Source organism: Sorex fumeus, unplaced genomic scaffold (genome assembly GCF_029834395.1).
Source record: "Sorex fumeus unplaced genomic scaffold, SorFum_2.1 ptg000041l, whole genome shotgun sequence".
Taxonomy (NCBI): Eukaryota; Metazoa; Chordata; class Mammalia; order Eulipotyphla; family Soricidae; genus Sorex; species Sorex fumeus.
The window spans coordinates 7,274,152-7,300,924 of NW_026606098.1; the positions used below are offsets into that span (position 1 = coordinate 7,274,152).

The 26,773-nt window shown below is 62.7% G+C and overlaps 5 protein-coding genes across 6 annotated transcripts in view; 4 read left to right on the top strand and 1 right to left on the bottom strand.

Moving 5' to 3' along the window:
- Nucleotides 1–26,773, top strand: part of RAB8A (RAB8A, member RAS oncogene family) — a 127,102-nt gene that overhangs the window by 1,216 nt on the left and 99,113 nt on the right. Inside the window, exons 3-8 of one of the 2 annotated variants that reach the window (XR_008793237.1) lie at nt 619–679; nt 871–948; nt 1,088–1,177; nt 1,264–1,329; nt 1,600–1,654; nt 2,347–2,477. Coding sequence is in view for 1 of the 2 variants with exons in the window: in XM_056119816.1 (XP_055975791.1) it covers nt 619–679; nt 871–948; nt 1,088–1,177; nt 1,264–1,329; nt 1,600–1,650; nt 2,344–2,436 (439 nt within the window). In the remaining variant the exon portion in view is untranslated. Of the gene's footprint in view, nt 1–618; nt 680–870; nt 949–1,087; nt 1,178–1,263; nt 1,330–1,599; nt 1,655–2,343; nt 2,478–26,773 lie in introns of both variants that reach the window. The other variant, XM_056119816.1, reaches the window with a different exon arrangement.
- On the top strand, nt 5,315–9,964 carry HSH2D (hematopoietic SH2 domain containing). Its single transcript, XM_056119665.1, has 5 exons — nt 5,315–5,447; nt 6,180–6,269; nt 6,514–6,679; nt 7,178–7,294; nt 9,647–9,964. The coding sequence occupies exons 1-5, from the start codon at nt 5,335–5,337 to the stop codon at nt 9,962–9,964; spliced, it is 804 nt and encodes a 267-aa protein (XP_055975640.1). The 5' UTR covers nt 5,315–5,334.
- On the bottom strand, nt 10,553–13,223 carry CIB3 (calcium and integrin binding family member 3). The gene is made up of 6 exons (XM_056119822.1): nt 13,173–13,223; nt 13,056–13,090; nt 11,813–11,924; nt 11,067–11,214; nt 10,703–10,898; nt 10,553–10,574 (listed from the first exon to the last, which is right to left on the bottom strand). Exons 1-6 carry the CDS (start codon nt 13,221–13,223, stop codon nt 10,553–10,555), a joined length of 564 nt encoding a protein of 187 aa, XP_055975797.1.
- Nucleotides 15,807–17,243, top strand: FAM32A (family with sequence similarity 32 member A). The gene is made up of 4 exons (XM_056119823.1): nt 15,807–15,950; nt 16,025–16,166; nt 16,931–16,984; nt 17,084–17,243. The coding sequence occupies exons 1-4, from the start codon at nt 15,874–15,876 to the stop codon at nt 17,150–17,152; spliced, it is 342 nt and encodes a 113-aa protein (XP_055975798.1). The 5' UTR covers nt 15,807–15,873; the 3' UTR covers nt 17,153–17,243.
- Nucleotides 18,331–24,074, top strand: AP1M1 (adaptor related protein complex 1 subunit mu 1). Its single transcript, XM_056119791.1, has 12 exons — nt 18,331–18,523; nt 19,234–19,390; nt 19,819–19,886; nt 19,979–20,109; nt 20,358–20,505; nt 22,225–22,351; nt 22,434–22,576; nt 22,778–22,849; nt 23,097–23,255; nt 23,339–23,464; nt 23,548–23,623; nt 23,714–24,074. Exons 1-12 carry the CDS (start codon nt 18,482–18,484, stop codon nt 23,734–23,736), a joined length of 1,272 nt encoding a protein of 423 aa, XP_055975766.1. The 5' UTR covers nt 18,331–18,481; the 3' UTR covers nt 23,737–24,074.

The window sequence follows — 26,773 nt, forward strand, 5'->3', positions numbered from 1 at the left end:
CACTTCATCCCTGCACGCGCGCGCGCACACACACACACACACACACACACACACACACCGCCTCACCCCTGCATCCTCCACCTCACTCTTGTACTCACATTTCACCCCTGCACCCATGCTCTGTCCTTCACGGAGACCTGGGCTGCACCCACACACCTACCGTGTGGCCCTTGCTGCAATCTCCGCCAACTGCTCTGGGCAACTCTGAGGTCAGGGCCGGGTGGGTGAAGCTGGTCAGATCTGTGCAAGTACAAGCTCGCCGACACGGGCTTCAGGGCGCCAAACCCCGTGGGAAAGCTTATGCCCATCCCCAGCATTGGCATATGTGGCGCTTGGAGCCTTCACAGACACAGCTGTGTGTGCATGAGGCTGTGAGCACTGGGTGCCCACATGCCTGCATGCTGTGTCTGTACGTGGGCCCGTGCTGGTCCTGCTCTTGCAGACCGCTGGGCGCGTCTCTGGGCCAGGAGCGTGGGGGTCGAGGGATGGGCCTCAGGATGGCACAAGATTTGGAATCCGATCCTGGCTTCCGGCCCTGCACCGCCCCGTGTGAGCATGGACAGGACTGGCAGTGGGGGGCGGGGGGTGCTGCCAGGCTCTGAGCCCTCATCTCTGCAGGGACACGGCGGGGCAGGAGCGTTTCCGGACCATCACCACGGCCTACTACCGTGGAGCCATGGTGAGCAGGAGTGAGGGGACGGGCGGGGGCGGTGCTGCTTGTCCCCGAGACTTGGACCCTGTCCATAGGAACAGGGAGGCATTGAGTGTGGGGCACAACGGTGCCGCGGTCAGACGTTCTGGGGCATGCCTCGGTATCCCCCGGTGCATCCCCGATGGGCTGGCCGTGACAGTGTGGTCCCCCGCCCCCAGGGCATCATGCTGGTCTACGACATCACCAACGAGAAATCCTTCGACAACATTCGCAACTGGATCCGCAACATCGAGGAGGTGAGGGGGGGGGGCGGCTAGGCCTCCCTGAGAGGAAGCTGTAACCCTGCGGGCGCGCGTGGCCTGCAGGGGGGGCGGGGTCCATCGTGCTGCTTGCCATTCTCCGGCGGGACACTGACCGCTCTGTGCCCCCTCCCAGCATGCTTCTGCAGACGTGGAGAAGATGATCCTTGGGAACAAGTGTGACGTGAACGACAAGCGACAAGTGTCCAAGGAGCGGGGAGAAAAGGTGGGGCTGGGGCAGCGGGCCGGCCAGCGCCTGGGGTCGGGGCAGAGCCGGCCCAGCTCTGGGCTGACGACAAGTGTCCCCTGCAGCTGGCCCTCGACTACGGGATCAAGTTCATGGAGACCAGTGCCAAAGCGAACATTAATGTGGAGAACGTGAGTTCCGGCCGCCCAACCCGCAGGGGCAGCGAAGGGCTTCCCCAGTGTCCGCTGAGGGGGAGGTGGGGGTGGGGCCTTCTCAGGGCCGGCCCAGGCTGTGCCACCACTCTGCTGGCCCCGGCTGTCCCTGGCACCCAGGACACCTGATGTGGCAGGGGCAGGGGTGGAGCCCGCGGGGTGAGCCCCACCTTCCCAGCCAGCTACGCGCACTCCCCTGCCCTGCCCTGTTGCCTGCATGGGAACCCCAAGGCTTCCCTCCCTCCACAGGCATTTTTCACTCTCGCCAGAGACATCAAAGCAAAAATGGACAAAAAATTGGTGAGTGTGGCCTTCCCCATCGTTCCTGGGCCCATGACAGGCACTTTGTGGTGGGCTGTGTGCTGGGGACAGGTGACCAGTGCAGGCCCCCCCGTGGGCAGGGGGCAGGTGACCAGTGCGGGCCCCTCCATGGGCAGGAGACAGGTGACCAGTACTGGCCCCTCTGGGCAGGGGGCAGGTGGCCAGTGCGGGCCCCTCCGTGGGCAGGGGGCAGGGGACAGGGTGGCTGTATCCGGCCTCGTAGGGGCTGACACTGGCATCCAGCTCTGGAGCCTCTGAGCTGAGCATGAGGCGCAGGTACCCCTTGCCCATGTGGGGAAGCAGGAGCCCCCATGACCCCTGTATCCCAGAGAGCCCCCGTGGCCCCTGGCCCCTGGGGAGCCCGTAACCTGTGGTTCTCTTCCAGTGCCCTTCCTCCTCGGCCTGACGGTAATGCCCACGCCCGCCCGCACGCCCGCGCCCGGCGACACCCCACGCTTGCCCGTGCTTCTCACTGTGTGTGACGTGGCTGCGGGGTGCACGCAGGGCCGTGGCCGTGGCATCCCAGGCCCAGACCCATGCTGGGGGCGCGGTGGGAAGATGGGAGCTGGACAGATAGGCCCAGGGCCATGAGGGCCGGGACAGGGAACCAGCGTTGGGTGCTCGGCTCTCGGTGCTCCCGAGTGCTCCACCCCAGTGCTCCCCGTGTTGCAGGAGGGCAATAGCCCGCAGGGCAGCAGCCAGGGTGTGCGGATCACGGCTGAGCAGCAGCGGAGAAGCGGCTTCTTCCGGTGCATCCTCCTGTGAGTCGCCGGCGCCGTGCGCCCAGCCCTGCCGGGACAGCAGCTGTGCGGGACGCTCTCAGCTCTGGAGGCAGGCGAGGCAGACTCTCCCCGGCCCGCCGGGATGGCTGACTGACCTGCCGCTCCCACGCCCGCCACCAGCACAGGCCGAAGCATCGGCCCTCTTGGGCGGGCCGGGCCGGCGGACACACTCCGGACTGAGTCTTTCCTAGGTGGTGGGTGCCACGCGGTGCCCCTGCCCCAGTTCCAGCGGCCACAGCCGGGGCAGGACCTTCCCCCACACCATGAGCACCTTCCAGGCGGGCCATCCGTGTCTGAGCAAGCAAGCGTGCAGGCGGGAGGCCGGGTGCCGTGCCCTCGCCCTCACCTCAGCCCTAACCCTGGCCGGCTGCTGCCGCCCAGCCGATTCCATAGTGTCTTGAATTAAACCCAACATGCCAGCATCAACTGTCCCAGCCGCACCCCACTCTCCCTGCAGGAAGTGGCCCTGCCCACGCCAGCAAGCCACAGGGTGGGTCCCCTGAGTTCCCGCACCCCTCCTCTGTGGTCACCTGCCTCCCATCCCAGGTCCCCGCTCGGCAGGCAGGGCCCCAAGGCCGCCCTGGGGTTACGGGGCCCCGAGCACACAGCCCTGCAGCCCTGTGCCCCTCGACCAGTGTCCTGGGTGGCTAGACCTCACAACCCGCCTGGCCCCTTAACTGGCAGCTCCTGGGCCCTGCGTGACCTGACCCAGGTCGCCTCCTGCCCCTCCTTGTAGCAGTGGAACTGCACCCCAGGTCCAGCTCATGCGAATGGGGTGTCTTCCCCCCAGGTCCAGGGCCCACTCGTGGGAATCGGGTGTCTGCACCCCAGATCTGCCAGCCCAGCTCATGGGAATTGGGTATCTGCACCCAAATCTACCAGCCTAACTTGTGGGAATTGGGTGTCTGCACCCAGATCTACCAGCCTAGCTCATGGGAATTGGGTGTCTGCATCCCAGATCTGCCAGCCCAGCTCGTGGGAACGGGTGTCTGCCCAGGGCTCTGTGCCGAAGCCTTTCGCCCCACACTGGCACTGTGAGACCTGGGCCCCCCAAAGCCCAATGCTCTTCCTCCAGGCAGGGCCGCGCAGGGTGGGGGTCCTCGTCTGCTATGGTGTCCCCAAGTCTGCCAGTCATCTCTGCCCTGAGCCACCTCGTTCCTGCTTCCTCCTCCCCAGCCTCTGCTAGGGAGCGACTGGGTTGGGGCAGGGACAGCCTGCCTGGGTGACCAGGATTTTGTCCCCCACAGTCCTTCGTGGGCTCAGTCTAAACAAGCAGGTGACTGGTCAGAGGCTCCTGGCTGGCATATGTGACATTCTCGGGCTCAATGCAAGGTCATGGTGACCCCATCTGCCAGGTGGCAGGCCTGCCTCAGGGTCAGCGTGGAATTGGACAGAAACCCCCGGGATATTACCATTCACGGGGGTCCCCACGTCATGGGGCAAGGCACCTGGCTAGCCAGCGGGTGGGGTGCTTCCCAGCTGGGCCCGCCACCCCAGTGAGCAGGAAGTGGCTGTGCCTCCGCCTGGCAGGGCGGGGCGGGTGGAGGGCTGAAGGTCGCAGGCCCAGTGTGCGCGGGGAAGCTGGGAGGAACTCCGCTCGCCACACCTGGCCCCCTGAAACCCAAAATAAAATGAAACTAAAAACGAGCCACCTTGGTGGTGAGTTTGCTTGCTAGAGCCCCCACCCCCAGGAGCCAGGGGTCCGGAAGGCGGGAAGCGGCTGTTTCTAAGGGGCTGGATTCTGCAGTGGGCGGGGGCCCTCCTTGCAGCTTCCCCTGGCCAGAGCCCACCACAGCTGAAGTCAAGGGTGTTTCACCCAGGTCTTCCTTGGACCCCTGGGATCGGCGCCCTCCGCCTCCTCTCTGGGCCTCCACATCAGTCTCCGCTTCTGTGGCCTTTGGCCAACTACAAAGTTAAAACTAGAACCCAGACCCAGCTCAGCTTCCGAGGTGCCTCCAGCCCTGTGCCCAGCCCTGGGGAGTCCTTCCTGCAGTGCCCCTCACCCGTGGGAATCATTGCCCAGTGGTGTCAGGGCGGGCGGGGTGTGCGTCCACCTACCAGGCTGTGGGCCCGCCCCTGTGACGAGCGCTCCCAGAAATGAAACCAGACAGTCACCACGCACTCCAGCGGGGGCCTCGCTGTCCTGGACTCCCAGGTAAGTGGCTGGGGCGCCACAGCCTCTGCTCACCCCGCCATGCCCCAGACTGCCCCTCACCCAGCTCTCCAAAATCAGGCCAGCGGCACTCAAGAACAGGAAGGCCGTCTGGGGGACGGCGTTTGCACAGGGTTTTAAGAGATGAGTAGGAGTTTGCCTGGGTAGGGGTAATCTAGGGCGAAGCATAGACCTGGGGGTCTCCGCAAGGGATGCTCCTTCCCCCAGATGGCGGCCAGCTCCACACCAGCCGGCGGTGGGTCCTGGAATGGCCCTTTGGCAGTTGCCCAGGCTCATTCCCGGTACATTCCTGCACTTCCAAGAAGTTGAGGGAAGCCTCGCTCTTCCCAGGTGTGGGAGCCACCACTCCTGCAGAGTGGGGCTCTGCTCCCCCACCATGTGGGATGACAGGTCTGGGGGCTACAGTCACTTCCCCAAGTCAGAACCGGGGAAAGCTGGGAGGGAGGCCTAGACAGGGACAGGCTGTGAGCACGCGAGGAACTTGCTAGTACCCATGATTCTCACTGAATGAGGAGATGAGGAACATCCGCATGGTGAGCAGGAACCTCACTGGGGCTCAGGAGACGCTCATCAGCTCTAGACTTACAGGCCCCCATGAAGGCCGGAGGACTTCCTGCAGGAAGAGGCACCATGAGCCGTAAGGAAGGAACAAAACTGGGACATGGCTCAGACTGGACTATTTCTCCTACTGCCCACTCCCCAGACGCCATGGCCCAGGCCCAAAACCTGCCTCCCTGGTTCGACTGGTTTCTGCAGACACAGATGGGCCCGCTGGCCCATGGAGGCATTCCCACCTGGTTCCACGGCGCCATCTCCAGAGCGTAAGGACACCTCTGCCCCACCCCCCACCCCCCACCCCGACACACACCCTCCTTCCTCCTGGCAAGATCTGGGCTCAGTTTTACCATGTGTTCTGCAGGTACCAGGGGCGGGGACCCAGGTGGTGGTGTTGGAGGACCTGGAGAAAGTATTTCTCCTCTGGGGTTCTGTTTTCCCTCTGGGGCCTGGAGCCCCCGAGGATGCTGACAAGTACAAACCTTGCTCACACAGCTTCCCCAGGGGCTGTGCCCCAGCAGTTAAGGTCAGCACTAAAGTGTTGAACCTAGGGCCAGAGTGATAATACAGCAAGCCAGACCCTTCCCTTGCACACGTTGGACCCCAGTTCGATTCGCAGAACTTCTCAGAGTCCCTTGAGCCCCATCAGGAGTGATACGAGAACAGAGGCAGGAGTAAGCCCTGTGCACCTCCGGGTTGACCCCAAAACAATTGTGTTTAGCCAAGGAGATGGTCAAAGGTCAACCACAGGCTTTGTATGTAGGTGGACGGTTTGATTCCTAGGGCCATATGTCCCTCAGTACTGCTGGGAATGACCCCAGCCCAGCCCGAGGTCTCCGGCTCTACCGAGTGGACAGACCCTCCCAGGGCCAGGTTCTCAGTGGGCAGTGGACGCGTGAGGTCTGTCAGCTCGGGCACGGATGCTGAGGTCCCTGCTGGGACTCTGGCTGTGCTGGGGCCCTGGTCTTAGCCATCCCTCCTCCTCCCTGTGCCCCCAGGGATGCTGAAGACCTGCTGGCATCGAAGCCACTGGGGGCCTTCCTGCTCAGAGTCAGCCACAGCCACGTGGGCTACACCCTCTCTTACAAGTAAGGTGGGGGGAGTCGGGGGCCCCTCATCCCACCTCATCTCAGAAAGCAGACAATACATGAGGCTGCTCTGATGGGTGCAGACTGAGGGGAACGGCTGCATGTCCGGCTGTGCCCAGTACCGACAGGCCTGGGGGTACAGACTGTCTCAGAATGAGGACTGCTGGGGTGCTGAGTGGTCCGTGGCTCCCCCAGGGAGGCCCGTCCAAGGCTGGCCACCTAGCTCACTGTGCTGTCTCTGCAGAGCCCAGAGCGGCTGCCGGCACTTCATGGTGAAGCTCCTGGACGCTGGGGGCTTCCTGATCCCTGGGCAGAAGACGGTGCACGCCTCGCTGGCCTCGCTGGTGGCCTTCCACCAGCAGCAGCCCTTGTGGCCACACCAGGAGCTGCTGACACAGGCGTGCGGGCAGGTGAGGAGGGCCCCATATCTCAGTTCCCAGGTGCCCCGTAGACATTCTGTGTTGGTTCTCTCATGCACCCTACTGGCCCTTTTTTTAACCAAAGTTCACACTCAGGATGTGGAGCAAATGGCTAGGGAACCAAAAGTGGGCGGGTCTGGTTGCGAGTGGGCGGGTCATGCTTCCAAATAAGGTTAAATGGGTGGAGCTTTTGGGTGGGTGGGACGTCATTTCTAATAACCTAGCCGGCAGTGGGTTGGGCTGCTTTCTAATTATGCACAGAGGGCGTGGTCTAACCATCAGTGGGCGGGGTCTCCATGGCGTGTGTATGGCCCCGTGAGTGGGGGCCTGGCTCAGACTGCAGTGGGCGGGGCATGCTTCCTCAGGAGACGTGTGGACAGAGCACTAGTTGGAGCAGCCCACCCACCCCTCTCTGCTTCTGGGTTTTGCCCAGGGTGGGAGCTCTGTCTCTTCCTTGCAGCTGAGCTACAGAACCTCTCTGCCCCACAGAAGGATCCAGGAAACGTGGATTATGAGGATCTGTTGCTTCACTCCAATGCACTCACTAAGAGAGTCCCCGGCCCACGTCAGCATCCCCTCTCCTGCCCTCTGTCCGAACCTAAGAAGGTAAGTGACAAAAAACTAGCACCTTGCACCTTGGGGTGAGGGAGGAGTACAGGTAGAGACTAGGCCCATCATCCTCCGAGTTCAACGCCTGTTCCAGGGACCCAGGTGAAACGCAGCTCCACACTCAGGCTCTCCCACAGATCGGCCCACGACTCAGCCCCGCCTCCAGCTCCATCCCTAGCTCGGCCTACTCAGCTCCAACCCTAAGCTCCAAGATCCACCCCAGCTCCGCCCTGATCAGCTCCACCTTAAGATCCCACCCTTAGCCCCTTCCCCAGCCCTGTCCTGACTCATCTCCACTTTACGCTCCACCCTCAGTTCAGGCAAGCCCCGCCCTGATCAGGTCCTGCTTAAGCTCCACCCTCAGCCCCGCCCCCAGCTCCGCCCTGACCCAGCTCCACCTTAAACTCCACCCTCAGCCCCGCCCTGATTAGCTCACCTTAAACTCTGCTCTAACTCAGCTCCGCCCCTAGGTCATCCCAGCTGTGACTCCGGCCCTAAGGATTCTCTGCACTTCTCTGCACCTGATCCTCACCCTAGCCTACCACACTGCACGTTTTGTGTATTTATTTGAGGGGTTCCAATATATATGAGACAGCCTCAGCCTGTGCTCCCCTGTTCTCCGTGGAGTGAGTGGAAGAAAGATTCAGCTCTGTACCCCAAAATTGGGGTGGAATAAGCTGCAGTCAAAGGAACTGTGGTGCTTTGGGAGGAATGTTAACACGGTGAGAAGGAGCCTAGGACAGGCAATCTCCTTCCCTGCGAATTCAAAACAGGACACTTTCACCATGTCGCCACAAGATGACGCTGTGGGGCGTTTCCGTCCCTCCCCAGGGAATTTTTTTGGGTGGTCACACCCGGCGATGTACAGGGGCTAGTCCTGGCTTTGCACTCAGGAATTACTCCTGGCGGTGCTCAGGGGACCATATGGGGTGCTGGGAATTGAACCCGCGTCGGTCGGGTACAAGGCAAACACCCTATCCGCTGGACTATCATTCCAGGACGTTTCTCTTAGTGGGGAGCTATAGCGGGTTCTGGAAGGAGGTCAGGGAAGGAACGGAATGTTAGGTATAGGGCAATTAAGGATCCAAGCACGCAGCTTAGGCCACTGCAGCGGTAGCAGAGCAGTTAGGGCTCTTGCGATGCTCAGGGAGTACTCCTCTCTGCACTCAGGAATCACTCCTGGTATGATTTGGGACAATATGCGGTCCCGGTGAACGAACCTGGGGCCGCTGAATGCAAGCAAGTGCCCTAACCGCTCTGCTACTGAAGTTGCGTGCTTGATCCTTAATGAGGCCATACCTAACACTGAAGCAAAGAAAAGGGCTGGAAATCTTAAGCGTTTGAAAGTCGGGCCGCGACAGTTACACAGAAATGCCACGAGATGGCGCTGTGTGCTCTTCCGTCCCTCCCCAGGCCCGTTTCTCTTAAGAAATTTCCACCCGTGGGTTTACTCCAGTGAAGAATGGGGGTCTTTAGGGATCAAGCACGCAGCTTCAAGTGGTGCAGTGGTAGCACAGCGTGTAGGGCGCTTGCCTTGCACTCAGGCGACCCGGGTTTGATTTCTGGCGCCCCATATGATCCTCCCCATCACTACCAGGAGTGATTCCTGAGTGCAGAGTCAGGGGTAACCCCTGAGCATCGTGGGGTGTGCCCCCAAATAAAAACCAACAAAAAAGGCAGCCTCAATTCATATGATGGCAGATTATCACCCCAAACTTGGGGCTTCCAAGCTAAATCTTGCTTCACCCCCCCCCCCAGCTCCACGGAGACAGGGCAGGGGCACCCTCAGAAACGGGGCGTGAGACTTCCGCCGAGTCGCCACCAGGTGGCGCTGTGCGGTGCGTCTCTAAGACACGTCCACCCACTTTCGGGTTCTGGGCACCTCGGTGTGGCAGGCGGGGGAGGGTCAGGTGCAGGGAAGGGACGGCAGAGCTGGAGGGGTGAGGTGGGCAAGCGGCACGGGGGCGAGCTGACGGTAAAACTGGAGGCGCATAGGTCAGCAGCTATTCCCCAGCGGAGCTTAGGCTAAGAGCTGGGCGTTGGGGGTCGGGGCGGGGTCTGGCCAGGTGAGGGCGGGTCTGGTCATGTGGGGGCGGGGTCCGGACTGGGCGGGCCGGGCCGGGAGTTGGGTGGGGTTGCAGGGGTGCAGTTGGACGACTGGGGCGCGGGCCCGGCAAGGGGTGGGAACTTTATGGTGGGAGGGTTGCACACATGCGGCAGAGCTCGCGGGGTCCCCAGGCACTCTCGGGGACTCGGAGCTGATTCTCGCGGGTCAGGCGTGCGCTCATCCTGGACACCCACGCCCTGGAGCATCCAGCTGTTGCTTGTTTCCCTGGCGCCGGGTTGCAGGTGTCCCCACGGCTGGAGGACAGGACGCAGCGGGCAGAGGACCCATGTGAGGAGGCAGCAGTCACCGAGGGAGCCCCTGGAGCACGGCTGGAGGACGCCTGCCACCGACTCTGGAGGAACCTGAAGGCGCTGCCCCAGACAGGCAAGAAGATGCGGCAGCAGTGGCCCCGCGTCCTCCCGCACAGCCAGAATGTCGACACACACGTCCGCGTGGCCCCCGGGACGGCCCTCTGGGCGGGGCCCGCGGCGGGGAGCATCGAGGAGGCCAGGGTCCCCGAGGAGTACCGCCGGCCCCCGCCCTTCGCGCCCGGCTTCTAGGGGCGGCGCCCAACTCGCCCGCGCCGGAGGCTGCACTGAGCTTGCTGAGGGGGCGCTGCCACGGAACGCGGGGTCTGGGACAGCGGGGTCAGACCCTCCAGGTCAGTGTCCTGCCTTGGCGGGGCAGGCGGGGAACCACATTCTGCACGTTTCGGACCTGTGTTTGCTTGTTTTACCCCCCCCCCCCGCCCTGCCCCCTCCTGTTCCTGGGGAGGCGCCTGGTCAGTTGGCCTCAGCCCTATCCCTCCAAATGGCACGGGGCACTGGACCGAGCCTCACAGGTGTCAGAGAAGCCATGGACTACAGAGCGCCCACCTCTGCGAATGGCACCTCCCACCGCCTCCGGAAGCAGCAGCCCCTTTGGGTAGGGGGTGGGGGGAGCAAGGCAGATGCTCGGGCTATCTCTGTCCACCCAGGGCATGGGGGCAGGTCAGTTCCTCAAGATGGAGAGAGACCCGGGTCTGGCCCGGAGCAAATACAGCCGGGCTGTGGGGCGAATGGCACGCTCCATACACAAACATACACACGGGGCCACTCGCGTCTTTATTCCCAGACCTCGGGCTGCCAGCTGTCCCCTTCATTGTGGGCTCAGATCCGGATATGGAAGGTGCTGTGTATGGAGAAAAGGGTCCACATCAACAGGCGCAGGCAGACCCGGGGCCCCGCTGAAGCCCTGCAACTTGACAGCAGGAGACAGGCCACATGGGGGGTGTCGCTGGGCATCCGGCCAGCACTCACCTGAGGAAGTCGGGCGCCCGCAGGATCATGTTCTGGAAGTCCTCCAGAGACAGCCGCCCGTCGTGGTCACTGTCCGCCTCGTCCAGCACCTTCTCGCATACAAGGCTCACCTCCTCGGTGCTCAGTTCCCCACGGGTGAGCCTGCCCACCGTCTGCTCCAGGTCCCAGGCACAGATGTAGCCATCATCATTGAAGTCTGGGGGGAGTGGGGTACGGGGGTCCAGTGAGGGGTGGGGCGGGCTGGGGGGTGCAGGGGGAGCTCAGACCTCACAGGGGACGAGCCTAGCAGGCATCTGGGGAAAGGTCCAGGGTATCGAGTAGACAGTGCTGGGTGGACCCTGGCAGAGTGCAGGCGGGGGCACACCGTAGATCCGAAAGGCATAGTGGGCCTTGAGGTCGCGTGGGGCCATCTCGCTCATGACGGAGAACATGTCCAGGAAGTTGTCCAGGCTCATGTGGCCATCCCCGGCCTCTGAGAAGACCTGGGCGATCCTCTGGCGGAATGGATTGTCCTGGAGACGGCGACAGAGCCCAGCCTCGCCCGGGAGGCCACTGGCCTCCCCAGCCTTCTCCCCACCCCCTCTACCCCGTCCCTGCGGCCTTGCGACCACCCAACCCAGGGCAACAGGGGGCCTCCTACACCAGAGGGATGGGAGGAAAGCTTCCGCGTGGGACTGGGGAAGGGGACAGGTGGAATCTCTCTGGAGGGCCTGAGAGATGCAAGCCACCCCCCCCCCCCCCCCGCCGCAACAGCCTCACTCAGACTGCTGGTTCCAGCCGTTCCTGATGCAGGCTCTGCCCTGAGTTCTCTGCTCACAGGCTCCACGCCTCGCTGTCCCCTTTTGCGCTTATTTTGGAATTGGGCGACACCTGGTATTGTTCAGGGCTGACTCCCAACTCTGTGCTCACTCCTAGCGGGGCTCAGGGGACCGAAAGGATGCAAGGATGGAACCCGGGTCAGCAGTGTACGAGGGAAGCATCTTTGCCCACTGTCCTATTGCTCGGGCTCCTTGTTCCTCATCTTGGGCTCCAGAGTCGGGCATGGGGTCACGGTGGCCAGTCCCCATGGGCACGTCCCAGGTCCCGGGCCCAAGGGTCCCGCCAGTGCACCTTCAGCTCTGGCATGCTGATAATGAGCTCAAAAGGCACTTTCACGTCCGGGCAGCTGGTGTAGTCCAGGGGCACAAGCTGGGGGGCCAGGTCCTGGTATCGGTAGAACAGCCTGGGGAGGAGGCCAGGGAGAGCCTTGCACATCTTGCTCCAGCCGTCGCCATGTCCACTCACTGTTGGGCACCCCAGCCTGGGGCCTGGGTAGAGCTGGCACAGGCTCACACCCCACTGGACCCAGCCCTCCACTCGTGCAGCTAACACGAGGATAACAGACAGGGGTACTGAAAGAAGGAGGGAGTCCTACAGGAAAGGCCACTGGCATGGAGTTTTGACACATAATAGGAGCTTACTGGGCAGGCAGGTGGGCCAAAGGGAAAGCTTTAAGGCGAGGTGCTTCCCACGGGCTAATGTGCTACAGTATCCAGGCTCCACCCCCAGAGGTCTCTTACACTCACCCCAGAATGGAGATGGCTCCTCTATGGACCAAGCAGAGGACTAATGTGTGGGGGGGGCGGGGAAGGGAGGGTTGGGAGCCACACTCAGCGGTTCTTAGAGCTGACTCCTGGCTCTGTGCTCAGGGCTCACTCTTGGTGGGCTCAGGGGACCCTGGGATGCTGGGGATCAAACCCAGGTCAGCTGCGTGCAAGGCAAACCCCCTCCCTGTGGCGTTTATAAGGGTGGAGCATTCTGCAACGAGGCATTCTGCAACCCCTGATTGCTTGTACCCCACAAGCACTACGTAGCCAGCCCTGAATGCCCCTGGGAACTCTGCGGTCCCCAAGCTGACATGAGTGTCTTGAACCCAGGACCACGGAGGGACCAGGCTACACCCATCCCATGTCCAGCCCCCTCTAGAGGGTTCCCTCGCCAGGAACCTGCGTCTCATCTGTCAGAGCTGACGGAACCTCAGCGCCCTCTCTAGGGACTCAGCCAGGCGCCCCCTCCCCAGCCTGAGCCTCAGTTTCCCTGCTGGTAACCGGATCATGATGGCCGGGGGCTGATCCTTGAGCTGTCCACACCAGACAATGGGGCTCCCGGTCAAGGCGCGTCCATCGGTAACTGACACCCGTGCCCACGCACAGGCCTGGCCCCCTCGGCCCTCACCCCTCCCAGCTTGGGTTTCAGGGTGCTGGGCAATGGCCCCTGGCCTGTCCCCCGGCGTGGGTCGCTCTCCCAGCCCCGCCCTAAGTGAGCCCCTCTCACCCATCCCCGCGGCTGTAGACGCCTCGTCCTGCCCACACACCTCAGGATCTCCTTCCTCGTGAAGAAGGTGCAGTCCTGCAGGGACAGTGCTCAGCCGGCTGCTGGACAGCCCCGAACCTCACAGGGACCAGCCAGCCCCGGGCCAGCGCCCCCCCACCTGGTAGGCCTCCAACTGCTCGTGTGTGAACACCGTCTGCTTGCTGCCCATGGCGGACACTGACCGCCCCAGGTCCAGTGTGGGGGCCAAGCGCCGGCCTGCGGGCACCGAGGCATGCCCTGGCCATCACCCGCCCCAACTCAGGTTACAGCCCCACCTCTGGACCATGCCCCGTGTGTGCCCGCAGCCGGGGGGGGGGGGCAGGAAGGGTCAGGTGGGCAGGAGAGTGGACACGTCTAGGCTCGCCCCTTCCTCAAATCCCAGCCCCCAACCCCAAGCCTTGTCTGTCACCTGGTGATGACAGCAGCACCCACCAACCTGCTCTGAAGATGCAGGAGACAGGAAGCAAGGGGACAACGCGCCAGGGAAGGCAGCTGTAAGTGCTGTGCCAGGAAGTGAACGAGGAGGATGGGGTGTCATGTGAGGGTGACGTGGCTGACGGTGATGCTGGTGGTGCTGGGAACAGTGGCTGATGTGGTGGTGGTGGTGGTGGTGATGGGGCTGGTGACGATGGTCTGATGGTGGTGACAGTGATGATGATATGAAGGTTGATAGTGATGAGGGGATAATGTTGACCACGTATGACTGAGAAAGTCACAGAGCGAATAGCAAAGGGTTTCCTGTCTTTTGAGGGGACAGGGGCCCCCACGTGGCAGCCAGGAGGCCTCAGCCAACCACGGACACAGCGGAGAGCAGAGAGGCAGGCTGCGGCCAGAGAACTAGTCAGCGTACTGGGTCAGCTTGAAGTCTCGCGCAGTGGAAAGGACTCGGGCAAAGGCGATAAAAGGCAACTGGGTGGCTGGGGTGGGAGGGGCCGCAGGTAAGGGAGCCCCAGCCACTCGGTTCTGCTCAGACACATGGCAGGATGGCAGGGACCTCCCCCACACTCCTGCATGGCCAGAGGGGACCAGGAACCGCTGGGGCACAGACCTAGAGTGACCGTTCCAGCTGCAGATCCCAGGCTATGAGAGCATCCTGGAGAGAGAAGGAGGCAGGATGAGACGGGCCATTCTCCATGGAGGCAGGCAGACGGTGAGGAACAGGATGAGCAACTTCACACACAGGTCAGGGGAACAGGTGGACACGGGGAGGTCCTGGACGCACCTACTTGAACCGTACAATAAACTCTGACTTCTGACCCTTCCGATTCTGTCTGCAAATCTTCCAAACTAGTGCAGGAATATCCACTTTTGTGCCAACACTAATACAACCAGGCCAGTGGCTCAGTGTCAGAAGGTGCAATGCTGGCGCCAGGAGTCACCTGGGCCATCCCGGAGGGGCTGAGGGATAGGAGGCAGAGCTGCACTCAGCAGTGCCCGGAGGACCAGGTGGTGCGGGGGATGGAACAGGGGTGATGCCATCACCCCAGAAGCAAGGGAAGTACCTGCACAATTGAGATCCGGTGGTACCAGTCAGCAGGACTCTGTGGGTCTCTATTTCCGCTCTTCTGTCTAAGGGCCAGGGGCTGCCGCTGCTTTACTGGGGGCCTTGCCATCACGGGACTCAGGTACCTGTGAACGAGCGCTTGATGTCATCCACCCGAGACACCTGCACTCAGGGTCTCTCAGTGTCAGGGAAACACTCCCGGGCAAGGCCCAAGGGCCGATGACCCCACAGACATCTGCTCGCTGAGCAGGAAATTCACTGAAGAGCAAATGGAGGTGCCTGCAGGTTGGCTGGCTGCCCACTTGCTGCCCTCTCTGCAGGTTCTCCTGGACACGGTCGGTGTGGCAGCCTTCTCCCACCTCACTGCCAGAGTCCTCTATGCAACAGCGGCCACTGGAAATTGCACTGGCACACCCATCTCGATCAGGATCAGTGCAAACTTGGGTGTAAGTATCATGGAGCACTTGGAAGGCAGCCATGAAAGAAAGCCAGGGCCAAAACGGGGCCAAAGTGAGAGGACAGTGGGGAGGCGTGTGCTTGCATGGCGAAGATCTGGGTTCTTTTTGTTTTGGCTTTTTTGGGTGATGCTCAAGGGACCATATAGAATGTGGGGTGTGTGTTTTCAAAAGGTCCGGCGGCGCTCTATCTCTCCCGCCGCTCTCATTCTATAGTCTCAAGCCGTTTCCCCCACCCTGGGGTGGTCGATGGCGATGGGCATGCAAAGGAAGGAAACAAGGGCCAGGCTGGTCGGTCTCAATTGTAGTTTATTCCCATCTTCACTCCCCTTCTGCTTCTCTCTCTCAAGCCTGAGCCCCTCTCCCCTCTGATTCTGCCCTCTGAAGCCTGAGCCCGAGCCCGAGCCCGAGCCCGAGAGCCTGAGCCTCAGGCCTCCTCCTCAGCCTGAGACTTCTCGCCCCTCCGGCACCACATAGCAGTGAACCCTGCTAGATACGATCCCTGAGTGCTAAGCGCGGCTGGCTATGGCCCAAAGCAAAACACAAACAACACAACAAAAGAAAGCTCCAAAAGTGGAGCTATGGGAAGAAAGAGGAGTTTGGGGGCACCAGGAAGCGCTTAGAGGGTCACCAAGGGCCAAACCCGGGCCGGAAGTGTGGCGGGAGACCGGAGCAGGGAACGCAACGCGCCTGCGCCTAGGCCCCGCCCATTTCCGGAAGCACGGCATTGCCTGGTGCTGGAGCGCATGCGCCATCAAAGCTCAGCCAATCCGAGCTAAGGGAGGGGGACGCCCGGGAGAAAGATTCAGCCTCCTCTGCCGGAAGTGTGGCAGATTCGCGGCGGCGGCGGCGACGCAGCCATGGCGGCGGCCTACGAGCAGGTCCAGAAAGGGCCGCTGAAGCTGAAAGGCGTCGCGGAGCTGGGCGTGACCAAGCGGTGAGTGCTGCGCGCGGCCCCGCAGGCCTCGGGGGCCGCTGCCCGCTGACCCCAACCGGTCTCCTCCCTCCCAGGAAGAAGAAAAAGAAAGAGAAGGACAAGGAGAAGCTGCTGGAAGCGATGGGTACGAGCAAAAAGAGCGAGGAGGAGAAGCGGCGCGGCCTGGACAAGCGGACCCCGGCGCAGGCAGCCTTCGAGAAGATGCAGGAGAAGCGGGTGAGCGTCGGGGTCGGGGGGCAGGCCAGGGAGCGGGAGAGGGGCCGGCGGTGGACCCGCGCCCCGGGTCCCCCTCGAGGCTGGAGGCCAGCACTGTCCCGGACGCCCTGCCGGCCCCGAGCTGCCCTAGGTCACAGCTGCGGCAACATTTCGGGAGCTGGTGACCCGCGTTGGCCACTGCCCAGCAGAGAATCCTCACTCTAGCCCCGTGACACAGTCCACTGGCGCTCACCCCAACAAACAGGCAGTGGGCACCACGGAAAAACGGGGACACAGTATCTTTGGCCGTGTTTGGGTGTGAATGAGCAGCTTGTCTGCAGGGGCTGGAGCCGCCTTTCTCTTCCCTCAGGTCCTGGGGTGGGGCCGGGGGTGGGGCTCGAAGGCAGTTCCCAGGCTGGGCTGATCTTTTTCAGGTGTCTCCAGGCCTTTCCTAGCTGGCCACCATGGTACTGGGGCCGGGGAGCCCGGCTGAGCACTTGGGCAGGTGGTCAGGATGTCACCAAAGGCAGTGCTGGCCACCCCGGCTCTGCTCTCTGCTGGGCTCAGGGGTTCAAGCACCCACACGGTCAGCCACAATTGGCTGCCGAGTGCCTGCTGACCGGCCACTGGGTCTGGGCTGGTCAGGAGCAACCAGTGCTCAGGGTCTGTCTGACCCACCCAAAGCTGCCTGGTGGCCCCCGCCCTACCCCCACCCCCGTACACGCCACCATATGGAGCTGGTGGAGCGGCCCTGGACCTCAAACCCCACTTTCCTCTCCCCACAGCAAATGGAGAGGATCCTGAAGAAAGCTTCCAAGACTCACAAACAGAGAGTGGAGGTGAGTGCCGTGCCTGCCTGCATGCGTTTCGTGCGTGCTTGCGTGTGTAAGGGTGAAGGGAACTGACGGTGTTGACAGCCATGTCTTCTCCCCTCCCAGGACTTCAACCGGCACCTGGACACACTGACCGAGCACTATGACATTCCCAAAGTCAGCTGGACCAAGTAGCCCACTATATTGTGGCCGGGATGCCCAGGTGCCCTGCGCTGGCTGCCCTTTGACCCTTCTGGAAGATGATTAAAGCAGCCACCTCACTCTCAAGTCTCGGCCGTGGGGGTATCAGTGTGAAGGGATGTGCAAGAGGCCAGACTCTCTGCCCTGGACCTGTTGGGCCATCTGGCCCCTGGGTGATGGTGACAGCGGGAGGGGCATGTCTCCTGAAGCCAGGGTCCTGCTGTCCCCATCGCGGAGACAGCAAGTTGTAGGATAGACAAGTTTGTTCTGCAGGAACCAGCACGGGCTGGGGGCTTCCTGGCCAAAGACACTTGGGGGCGCAGGATGTGACCCGGAGCCAGGAGCCGCACAGGGGACGGTGCAGGTGCTGCAGCTGCCTGTCCCCCAGGCAGAGAGCAGCACGATAAGGGCGGGAGAAAGGAGCAGGTCGGATGTGGAATAAAGCGAGCATCAGGGAGCCTGCGTAAGCGTCATTATTCAGCATGAGCCATGCAGTGGCACCTCCCCTCCACTGCCAAGGAATGCAGGAACTTGAAGCAGTACTTGGCCTCAGTGTTCTAGGTTCCCCTGGATGGTGCCTGAGCCTGGGCTGGGCCTCCTGGGTGTGAGGCCTTGGCAGCCCAGTGAGCTGTTAACCCAGTCCCATCAAAGGTTTTCCGAGAGCTGTTTCAGGCAGCCTTGAGTGGGAGTTCAAGCCACCCTGGAGAACCGGTCCCTATGTCTGCACTCACGCCTCTCTGCCATAGCCCGGGCAGGTGAAAACGTTGCAAACCCTAAATTCCAGAGAGGTAGAAAAGGAGATGGGAAGCTGGAGACCCGGGAAGGAGGTGGGTGTTCACTGGGTCCGAACACGGAATGGGCAAGCCAGTTGCCTGGGTAGGAGAGGGCACACTACGTGGAGCATCGTCGCAGGCACTCGCTCCTTCCCCAGGAATGCGGGCGGTCCAGGCAGTGAGGGGCAGGGACTACTGATAAGGTTTTGCTGCCTAGCGGCTGGGTCAGCTAATGAGCAAACACTCCACCCCGACAGCGACAGCGAGTGGCACGGGCCGCAGGCATCTTTACTCCCCGGAGCCCGGGGGAGGGGCCAGTTCGCCCGGCCCCGCCCCTCTCGCCGCCACTTCCGGGGCGCGCGCGTCCGGCGGCTCTGCGCCTGCGCACTCCCCGCCCGCGCCTGCGCACTCCCGGCAGTGCCTCCCAGGCCGGACATAACGGTCCGTGCGCTGCTGCCCGGGCGGAAGTGGCCGCGAGCCGTCGCGGGGCGCGCCCGGCCTTGCCCAACGCCCGGGAGTCCCCGCCGTGCCGCCGCGCTGGGCCGCCGCCATGTCCGCCAGCGCCGTCTACGTGCTGGACCTGAAGGGCAAGGTGAGGCGTCTCCCCGTCGCAGGGCCCGCGGTGTCCGGCAGCAGCTGGCGGCTCGGGGACACCCGCGGGGGCCCCTCACGCAGCGTCGCCCCCCGCCGCTGCCCGCAGCCTGGCGGGGGTTTGCACTCAGGGGTCCCCGGCCCGGAGCCTGGGTGGCGCTGAGGGGTCCCGTCCGCCCAGCAGTTGCAGAGACGGCCGGGGGCCCTGCCAGCCCCCCACTTCCCACGGTGCCCGCCCGCGAGTGGGCGCTGCCCTGGGTGTCAGCCAGAATCCACAGCCTGCGAGGCCAGGACGGCGCCGGCAGCACCCACGCGCCCGCCCGGCCTGTCCCGGTCTCGACGCCCTTCGGCGGCTCCTCCGGGGACCCTGGGTGATGAGCCCTGGTCCCACAGGCACCCCGCCCCCCGCGGGAAGGGCCCTAGCCGCGACACCTACCCGCAGGCCTGCACACGCCCACCCAGGGCCGCGTCTCTGTCCTTCCCCACAGTCTCCCTTTCTGCTCCCTGGGGACCCTGCCATGGTCCCAAAGCCCCTTGTCAGGGGATGCATCCCCGGCTCTCCCGGGGTCCCAGCAGGGCTGCGGCTTTGCCCTGGGGGGTGCCCAGTGTCCGGGCACAGGAGTGGCTCTGAGCACCTGCATAGAGGGCTAAGGGCCCCGGGTTCTGCAGTGGCACAGGCCGTGTGGTGCCAGCCTCCAGCTTGTCCTGCAGGTGCTCATCTGCCGGAACTACCGCGGCGATGTGGACATGTCCGAGGTGGAGCACTTCATGCCCATCCTGATGGAGAAGGAGGAGGAAGGGGTGCTCTCCCCCATCCTGGCCCACGGCGGCGTCCGCTTCATGTGGATTAAACATAACAACCTGTATCGTATCCACCAGGCACTGGGGTGGCGGGTACCACGGCTGCCTTTTCAGTGTCCTGGGCCATTTCACATAGTCGCTGCGTGTCCAAGGTCCACGTGGTCACTGCATGGCCTAGGTCTGATCTATGTGCTCATAGTCACTGCACAGAGACCATGTGGTCTCTGTGTGTTCTGGGACAGGCTAGGTGATCACTGCTCTCTGGGTCTGGTGTCTGTCCCCACAGTCATCTCATGTCCCGCTCCATGTTCCATAGTCACTGCATGTCCTGGCCACATGGTCATTGTATGTTATAGGCCAGGTGCAGCTGGGAACTGGGCGCTAGGCTCTGTCCGTGTGATGGCCATGTCTGGCCCCGGCAGTGGGGTGGACAGCCCTGCAGCCCCGTGGGTGCGGTGCAGGTCCCAGGCCAGCAGGCCCCTTAACTGGCTGCAGTGGTCGCCACGTCGAAGAAGAATGCGTGCGTCTCCCTGGTCTTCTCCTTTCTCTACAAGGTGGTCCAGGTGGGTTCCCGCAGCGCCCCAGCCCTCTCCCACCCAGAGAGCCCAGGGCGGCACAGGGAGCGCCTCACCTGCTGCCCACCCCACCTGGTCAGGTGTTCTCCGAGTACTTCAAAGAGCTGGAGGAGGAGAGCATCCGGGACAACTTCGTCATCATCTATGAGCTGCTGGATGAGCTGATGGACTTCGGCTACCCCCAGACCACGGACAGCAAGATTCTGCAGGAGTGCGTGAGGGGGCTGGAGGGACAGGCGGGAGGGGGGGGAAATAGACAGACTGAGACCCTTTCAGACCCCCAGTCCACTGACTGCCTGCGGTGGGGCCCCCTGGCCCTTAGCTGACCTGTCCCCATCTGCTCCCTTGTTGCCCCTCCCCCCATCAAAGGCCAGTATCCCCAAATGGAGTCTGCCCAGTGAGTGCGCCACAGAAAGACAAGGGTGGACTCCTCACCAGCACAGGTGCATCTGCCCACAGGTACATCACTCAGGAGGGACACAAGCTGGAAACTGGGGCACCGCGGCCCCCCGCCACCGTCACCAACGCTGTGTCCTGGCGGTCAGAGGGTATCAAGTACCGGAAGAATGAGGTGTTCCTGGATGTGATCGAGTCTGTCAACCTCCTGGTAGGCCTGTGCCCTGCGTGCTTCTGTGTGCTATCTGTGCATGCATGCTGTGTGCTGTCTGTGTGCCATCTGTGCATGCATGCTGTCTGTGTACTGTGTGCTGTCTGTGCCCTGTCTGTGCTGTCTGTGTGTCTGTGTGCTGTTTGCGCTGTCAGTGCCATCTGTGTGCCATCTGTGTGCCGTCTGTGCTGTCTGTGTGCTGTGTGCCCTCTGTGCTGTCTCTTTGCCGTTAGTGCTGTCTGTGCACTATCTGTGCATGCATGCTGTCTGTATACTGTGTGTTGTCTGTGTGCTGTCTATGTGCTGTCTGTGCGCTGTGTGAACTGTCTGTGTTGTCTCTGTGCTGTCTGTGCACTGTCTGTGCTCTCTGCTGTGTGCCGTCTGTGCTGTCTATGTGCTGTCTGTGTGCTGTGTGCTGTCTGTTGTCTGTGTGCTGTGTGTGCTGTCTGTGCACTGTCTGTGCTGTGTCTGCTCTCTGTGCTGTCTGTGAACCATCTGTGCATGCATGCTGTCTGTGCGCTGTGTGCACTGTTTGTGTTGTCTGTGTGCTGTCTGTACACTGTCTGTGCTATCTGCTGTCTGTGTGCTATCTGTGTGCCGTCTGTGCTGTGTGCTGTGTGTGCCCTGTCTGTGCTGTGTGTGCTGTCTGTGATCTGTCTATTCCCTGTCTGTGTGCCATCTGTGCTGTCTGTGTGCTGTGTGCTGTTTTCTGTGCTGTCTGTGCTCTCTTTGTTGTCTGTGTGCTGTCTGTGCGCTGTGTGCACTATCTGTGTTGTCTCTGCACTGTCTGTGCTGTCTGCTGTCTGTGTGCTGTGTGCTGTCTGCTGTCTGTGCTATCTTTGCTGTCTGTATGCTGTATATGATCTGTCTGTGTGCTGTCTGTGTGCTGTCTGTGCTATCTTTGCCTGCAAGCTCTGCATGCGTGTTAGTGTGATTGTTGCATGTTGTAGGCATGTGTACTTTCTATGCTACGTGCCCCTCAAAGCCTGACACTGACATGTCATAACCCCCATCCCAGGCCAGGTCAGGGTGGTGTGGGCAAGGAGAGCCAGGCGGAGCCCTTGTTGCTGAGTGGGACGCAGTGCCAAGAGAACTGGGGTCAGCGGGAGCCCCATGCCATCTGGCGGCTGTAGACACCAGGGCTCTCCTGCTGTGGATTTGGCCTTTTCTTGTTCTGTGTTGCTGCCATCGGCAACTGTTTCGAGCTGTGACCTATTGCCCAGTCCTCAGCAGTGTGGCACACCTCCTAGCACCGTGTTCGAGTGTCTTCATTTGGGGTGTCATGGGAATGGAATCGGGCATTTCCAGTCTGGCCTCTTTCCACAGGCTCTGAGGCTCCTCCCCGTCACCACCTAGGCTGGGGGTTGGGCCACATCCAGCGGTGCGCTGGACCCCAGCACTGCCTTCCAGAATGGGGGTCCCAACCAGCGGAGCCCCTGATGGACCCCAGGAGGGGCAGGAGTGGGTTTTCTACATAAGACCTGGGGCCTTGTCCTGTTTCTGAAGATGGGGCAGTGCTTTCCCCTGCACTGTCCCCAGGGCCCAGTCCACCGTGAGGTGTGGGCTGGCCACCAGCCCAGGTAGTTTGGTGCCCAAGGGGCCTCTAGAGACCAGGATTGGGGGAGAGAGGCCTGGGAGGTCCCCAAATGGCCCCAGGCTGCATGGGAGGTGGGGAAGGCCGGTTGGGCGCAGCATCGTCAGGACTCCCCCCCCCAACAGGTGAGTGCCAACGGCAACGTGCTGCGCAGCGAGATCGTGGGCTCCATCAAGATGCGCGTGTTCCTGTCGGGCATGCCCGAGCTGCGCCTGGGCCTCAACGACAAGGTGCTATTCGACAACACTGGCCGTGAGTACCGCGGGCCTGGCCTGGGGGCGGGGCCTGGGGCGGGGCCCGTCCGTGAATCCCCGCCTGCCCGCCCCGCCCCCAGGCGGCAAGAGCAAGTCCGTGGAGCTGGAGGACGTCAAGTTCCACCAGTGCGTGCGGCTATCGCGCTTCGAGAATGACCGTACCATCTCCTTCATCCCCCCCGACGGCGAGTTCGAGCTCATGTCCTACCGCCTCAACACACACGTGCGTTCCCCGAGATCCTGAGACTCGGCCTGAAGGGACCCCGTGCGGGTGGGGCTGGAGGAACCTGATTGGTGTGTGTGGGGGGTGGAAATGGGATGCGGCTGGGCCGAGGGGTGGGGCCTGGCAGAGGGCTTATCGGGTGGGCGGGGCGGGTAGGGTGGGGCCAGAGTCAGCTGGGCTGACCACGAGCGTCCCATGCAGGTGAAGCCTCTGATCTGGATTGAGTCTGTGATCGAAAAACACTCTCACAGCCGCATCGAGTACATGATTAAGGTGTGCCCCACATGCACGGGGGCCCAGGTGGTCCCCACGCAGGGTGGCTTATGGTCCAGGTGCGCTCTGGCGGAGGTGCTGGGGTGTGGCAGACAGGCTCCGGGCTCTGCCGGCCCTTGGCACTCGGTCACCAGAGATCCCTCTTGCGCCAAGGGCGGGTGTTCAGGAGTGTGGGGGGAATCTGGTTGGCGGGAATCCCGGGTCCCACCCTTGCCCCTGTCCCCAATCGAACTTGCGTGGCACTCAGGCCAAGAGCCAATTTAAGCGTCGCTCCACGGCCAACAACGTGGAGATCCACATCCCTGTGCCCAACGACGCCGACTCGCCCAAGTTCAAGACCACGGTGGGCAGCGTCAAGTGGGTCCCCGAGAACAGCGAGATCGTGTGGTCCATCAAGTCCTTCCCGGTGAGCCACGTGCCCCTGTCAGTGGCCTTCCTCCCCCCGCCATGCCCTGAGCCCCCGCCCCACCTGAGCCGTGGTACCTGCAGGGTGGCAAGGAGTACCTGATGCGGGCGCACTTCGGCCTGCCCAGCGTGGAGGCGGAGGACAAGGAGGGCAAGCCACCCATCAGCGTCAAGTTCGAGATCCCCTACTTCACCACCTCGGGCATCCAGGTGCGTTCCCCCACCAGCCCCCACGCGGTGGACACCATCCAGGGCCTTGTCCAGCAGCGCTGAGGCCTGTGCTGTGCCCCTAGGTGCGGTACCTGAAGATCATTGAGAAGAGCGGCTACCAGGCGCTGCCCTGGGTGCGCTATATCACCCAGAATGGAGGTGTGCGGCAGGGACGGATGGACGGGTGGGTGGGCGGGCGGAGGCAGCGGGCAGAGTCTGTGGGGTGCTCACCTCCCCTCTGCCCTGCAGACTACCAGCTCCGGACCCAGTGAGGGGCCTTCAGGGAGCTTCGGAGGAAGCGCTGCAGAGCCGGTCAGAGGAGGGGCCGCTCCTGCCCTACCCACCCGCTCACCGGCCGCCTCCCGCCTCCCCTTGGCCTGTGCCCCCAGTTGGCCAGGGGCTGGCAGTGCAGCCTGGCTGGAGGCGTGCCCCCACTTGGCCTGCCCAGCACTGCCCAGGCCTGCCCGGAAGCACTTAGGGGGCACCCACGGCCCAACCCGTCCTGCCACATCAGTGTTTGCCCTGTGGGTGGGTCCCGCCTGCGGGCCGCGGGGTGGCCAAGCCCCGAGACTGTGTTGTTGCCACATTCATTAAACCCATCCTGACCATGGCTGCCTCCTGCCTGCGCCACTGGGACCCCCTCGTGGTTGCTGAACCCCCCCCCAACAACCACCCCATTCATCCCTGCCTGCTAGCCCCCCTGACCCGACTGTGAACATGCACCCACTGTGGCCAAGCGCAGATGGTGCCCATGCAGTGCCCCCCCCTGGAGCTGCCACACCAAGGCAGTCCTGGGGTCACAGTGCCCCGTCCTTAATTCAGGTGTACCCACAGCCCCTCCCAGGAAATACCCCAAGCCAGGAAGGGACAGGTGGGCAGGAGGGTCTGGTACCAGGAGAGCCCCAGGGTGGACCTCGGCATCAGGCCCGCGGAGACGCTGCAGGTGGAGGGTGGGCAGCTCTCGAGAGCTACTACGTAGGGTTGCATCAGAGAAGTGCTGGCAGAGTCCGGGCGCATAACGACAACTGCGGCCAGGGTCGCTGACCCCAACGATCCATGTCCCCTCCTAGAAGCCCTAGAAGCTTCTAGGGTCCCTAGTCTATCGGCAGCTCTGGCAGGTGGTGCTGCCTGGCATGGCCAGCAGGGGGCGCGCGAGGGCCAGAAACAGGCTGTGGGCCAGTGGAGGCGGCCGCTGCCACCTCAGGACCGAACTCCAGGCCCCTCCATGCCGCCTCTGACTCCCCCACACTGGTCTCAGGTGGGTGCTGGGTACCCCTGGCCGAGGGCAGAGAGGACTCTCCTGTGCCAGACACGGTCCCTGACCCTGGGGCCCCTGAAACCTGCTCCAGGACACAGATTAAATCAAGTCCCCACCACCACCCCCTCCCCCACCAGGCATGGGCCCCTCACTTCCTATCTGCTGCATATAATCACCTGGGGGGTACGGCACCCCTAGAACCCGCAGCTCCTGGTCCCTGGAGCCCACCTTCAGTCCTTCCCCTCTCAGCAGACAGGAAGGGACAAGGTGATACCAGTGGCCATTAGGGACAGCAGGCAGGGGCCCTCGGGAGACCGTGTGGAGAGACTGGGGGGCAGTGAACACGTTCAGTCCAATTCCGCCCCACCGTGCTGCATTCCCAAGATCTGCTTCTAAGGTTTTCCTGGAACCGACGGGCACTGCTGCTTTGTGTGCTCCAGCGGACACTGGATGCTGCCCCCCCGCCCCCAGGCCTGAAACCCCCAGGCCCAAGGCCCTTGCCCCTCTCGGAAACTTGGGTCCAGGTGGAGGCTGAGAAGTCCCATGGAGCCCGCATAGGGGACTTCCTCCTAGGGGCAGGCCGCGGAGCTCCTACATGTCTGCTGAGTCCCAGCTGTGATGCCCCTCATCTCCTGGTGACACACTCGGGGTCCTCTCCCAGCCGAGCTGCAGGCCGGCTAGAACAAATGTCTACCCCTGACTCAGATACCGGGGTACTGTGTGGCACTGAGGAATCACTGGGGGGGGGTGTGCCAGAGGCACCCAGCCTTGAGCCCATGCTCCCCTGGGGGCTTTCAGGAGAGTGGAACCCCCTGTCATGGGCGCCCCTATGACCCCTTCCCAGGTCCCTGCAGCCCCTGCCCGGCCGGGGACAGCATGTCCCCTGCATGGAGGCCGCCCTCCAGCCGGCCCCAGGGTCACAGATAAGGCCGCTGGCCTGGCTATCGGCAGGAAACATCTTGGCAGGCCAGGAAGCCTGCATGGTCAGCCGCGCCCTTACTGCCTCGGCCTATCGGCGGTCAGATATTTTGGGAGCCTCTATATAAGCCCCGACCAGCCCCTCTTGTTCCCAGGGGAAGCCACAGGCTCCATGCTCCTCGGCGGCTGCCAGGCCCAGTGTTGAGATGGGCCGCAGGCCACCCTGTCCGGGCCGGCTCTGCTTGCTCCCTCCCCGGGCAAAGACCCTCTCACCGCCTCCAGGCCCTGGGGCGCAGCAGCTGCCCTGCAATCTGGAGGGACCAGCACCGGGTTCACGCACCTGACACCCCCCCAGTCCCTGGACACTGGCCTCGGCCTCCCAGCAGGCAGGGCGGGGTCCCCCCTCTCCCCATGTGCCCTGGTCTTCAGCCCTCCCCACAGTGGGTCACACCAACCCGCTTCTGGGCAGCAGGAAAAGTGAAAGACAGAAGTGAAATCGCACAGTGCTGGCGGCAGCCGGTGGAGGGCCGGGGAGGCCAAGCGTGGCTGTGTGGAAAGTGGCGCCACACCTGCGGCTGCCCCCTCCGCCCCCACCGCTCTGCCACCTGCTGCCTGGCCTCCAGGAGTCGCTCAGCCTCAGCCTCTGCCACCCTCAGAAGAGTGCACACACACAAGGACACATCTGTCATGTACATGCATACACAATCATGCACACATGCATGCACCTGCTCGCACGCCATGTATGCACATAGATCACATACAGAAACTACCCAAACATGTACACATGGACATACTGGGTCGTACAAAACCATGCATATGCTTATGCACATGCATACAAGTGCACATACGTGTACTTGAGTAAACATGAACAAGCACACAGCTATACTCACACAAGCACATACGTACACACATGCGCGCACCATGGCCAGGGCCCTTCTGCATCCACCTGTCCAGTTTCAAGGTGGCAGAGCACTTGACTGTCTGCTGTGAGCAGCCGTGGCGGGGGCTGACCCTCAGTGCAGCCCACACGAGGCACAAAGGGAAGAGCACTGTACGGAGTCCCCTCTGCAGCCCCCACACCAGGCATGGTGAGGGAAGAGCACTGTACGCAGAGTCCCCTCACTGTAGCCCCC

Excerpts from the sequence above, each read along its gene's own strand:
- CIB3 (XM_056119822.1), bottom strand. The coding sequence starts at position 13,223 with ATGGGCAGCAAGCAGACGGTGTTCACACACGAGCAGTTGGAGGCCTAC. Across the intron at positions 13,091-13,172 it reads AGCAGTTGGAGGCCTACCAG|GACTGCACCTTCTTCACGAG; the intron begins GTGGGGGGGCGC and ends CTGTCCCTGCAG. Across the intron at positions 10,575-10,702 it reads CGGGCGCCCGACTTCCTCAG|CACCTTCCATATCCGGATCT; the intron begins GTGAGTGCTGGC and ends CTCCATACACAG.
- AP1M1 (XM_056119791.1), top strand. The coding sequence starts at position 18,482 with ATGTCCGCCAGCGCCGTCTACGTGCTGGACCTGAAGGGCAAG. Across the intron at positions 19,887-19,978 it reads TTCTCTACAAGGTGGTCCAG|GTGTTCTCCGAGTACTTCAA; the intron begins GTGGGTTCCCGC and ends CCACCTGGTCAG. Across the intron at positions 22,850-23,096 it reads GCATCGAGTACATGATTAAG|GCCAAGAGCCAATTTAAGCG; the intron begins GTGTGCCCCACA and ends CGTGGCACTCAG.
- FAM32A (XM_056119823.1), top strand. The coding sequence starts at position 15,874 with ATGGCGGCGGCCTACGAGCAGGTCCAGAAAGGGCCGCTGAAGCTGAAA. Across the intron at positions 16,167-16,930 it reads AGAAGATGCAGGAGAAGCGG|CAAATGGAGAGGATCCTGAA; the intron begins GTGAGCGTCGGG and ends CTCTCCCCACAG. Across the intron at positions 16,985-17,083 it reads CTCACAAACAGAGAGTGGAG|GACTTCAACCGGCACCTGGA; the intron begins GTGAGTGCCGTG and ends CTCCCCTCCCAG.
- HSH2D (XM_056119665.1), top strand. The coding sequence starts at position 5,335 with ATGGCCCAGGCCCAAAACCTGCCTCCCTGGTTCGACTGGTTTCTGCAG. Across the intron at positions 6,270-6,513 it reads GGCTACACCCTCTCTTACAA|AGCCCAGAGCGGCTGCCGGC; the intron begins GTAAGGTGGGGG and ends CTGTCTCTGCAG. Across the intron at positions 7,295-9,646 it reads CTCTGTCCGAACCTAAGAAG|GTGTCCCCACGGCTGGAGGA; the intron begins GTAAGTGACAAA and ends GCCGGGTTGCAG.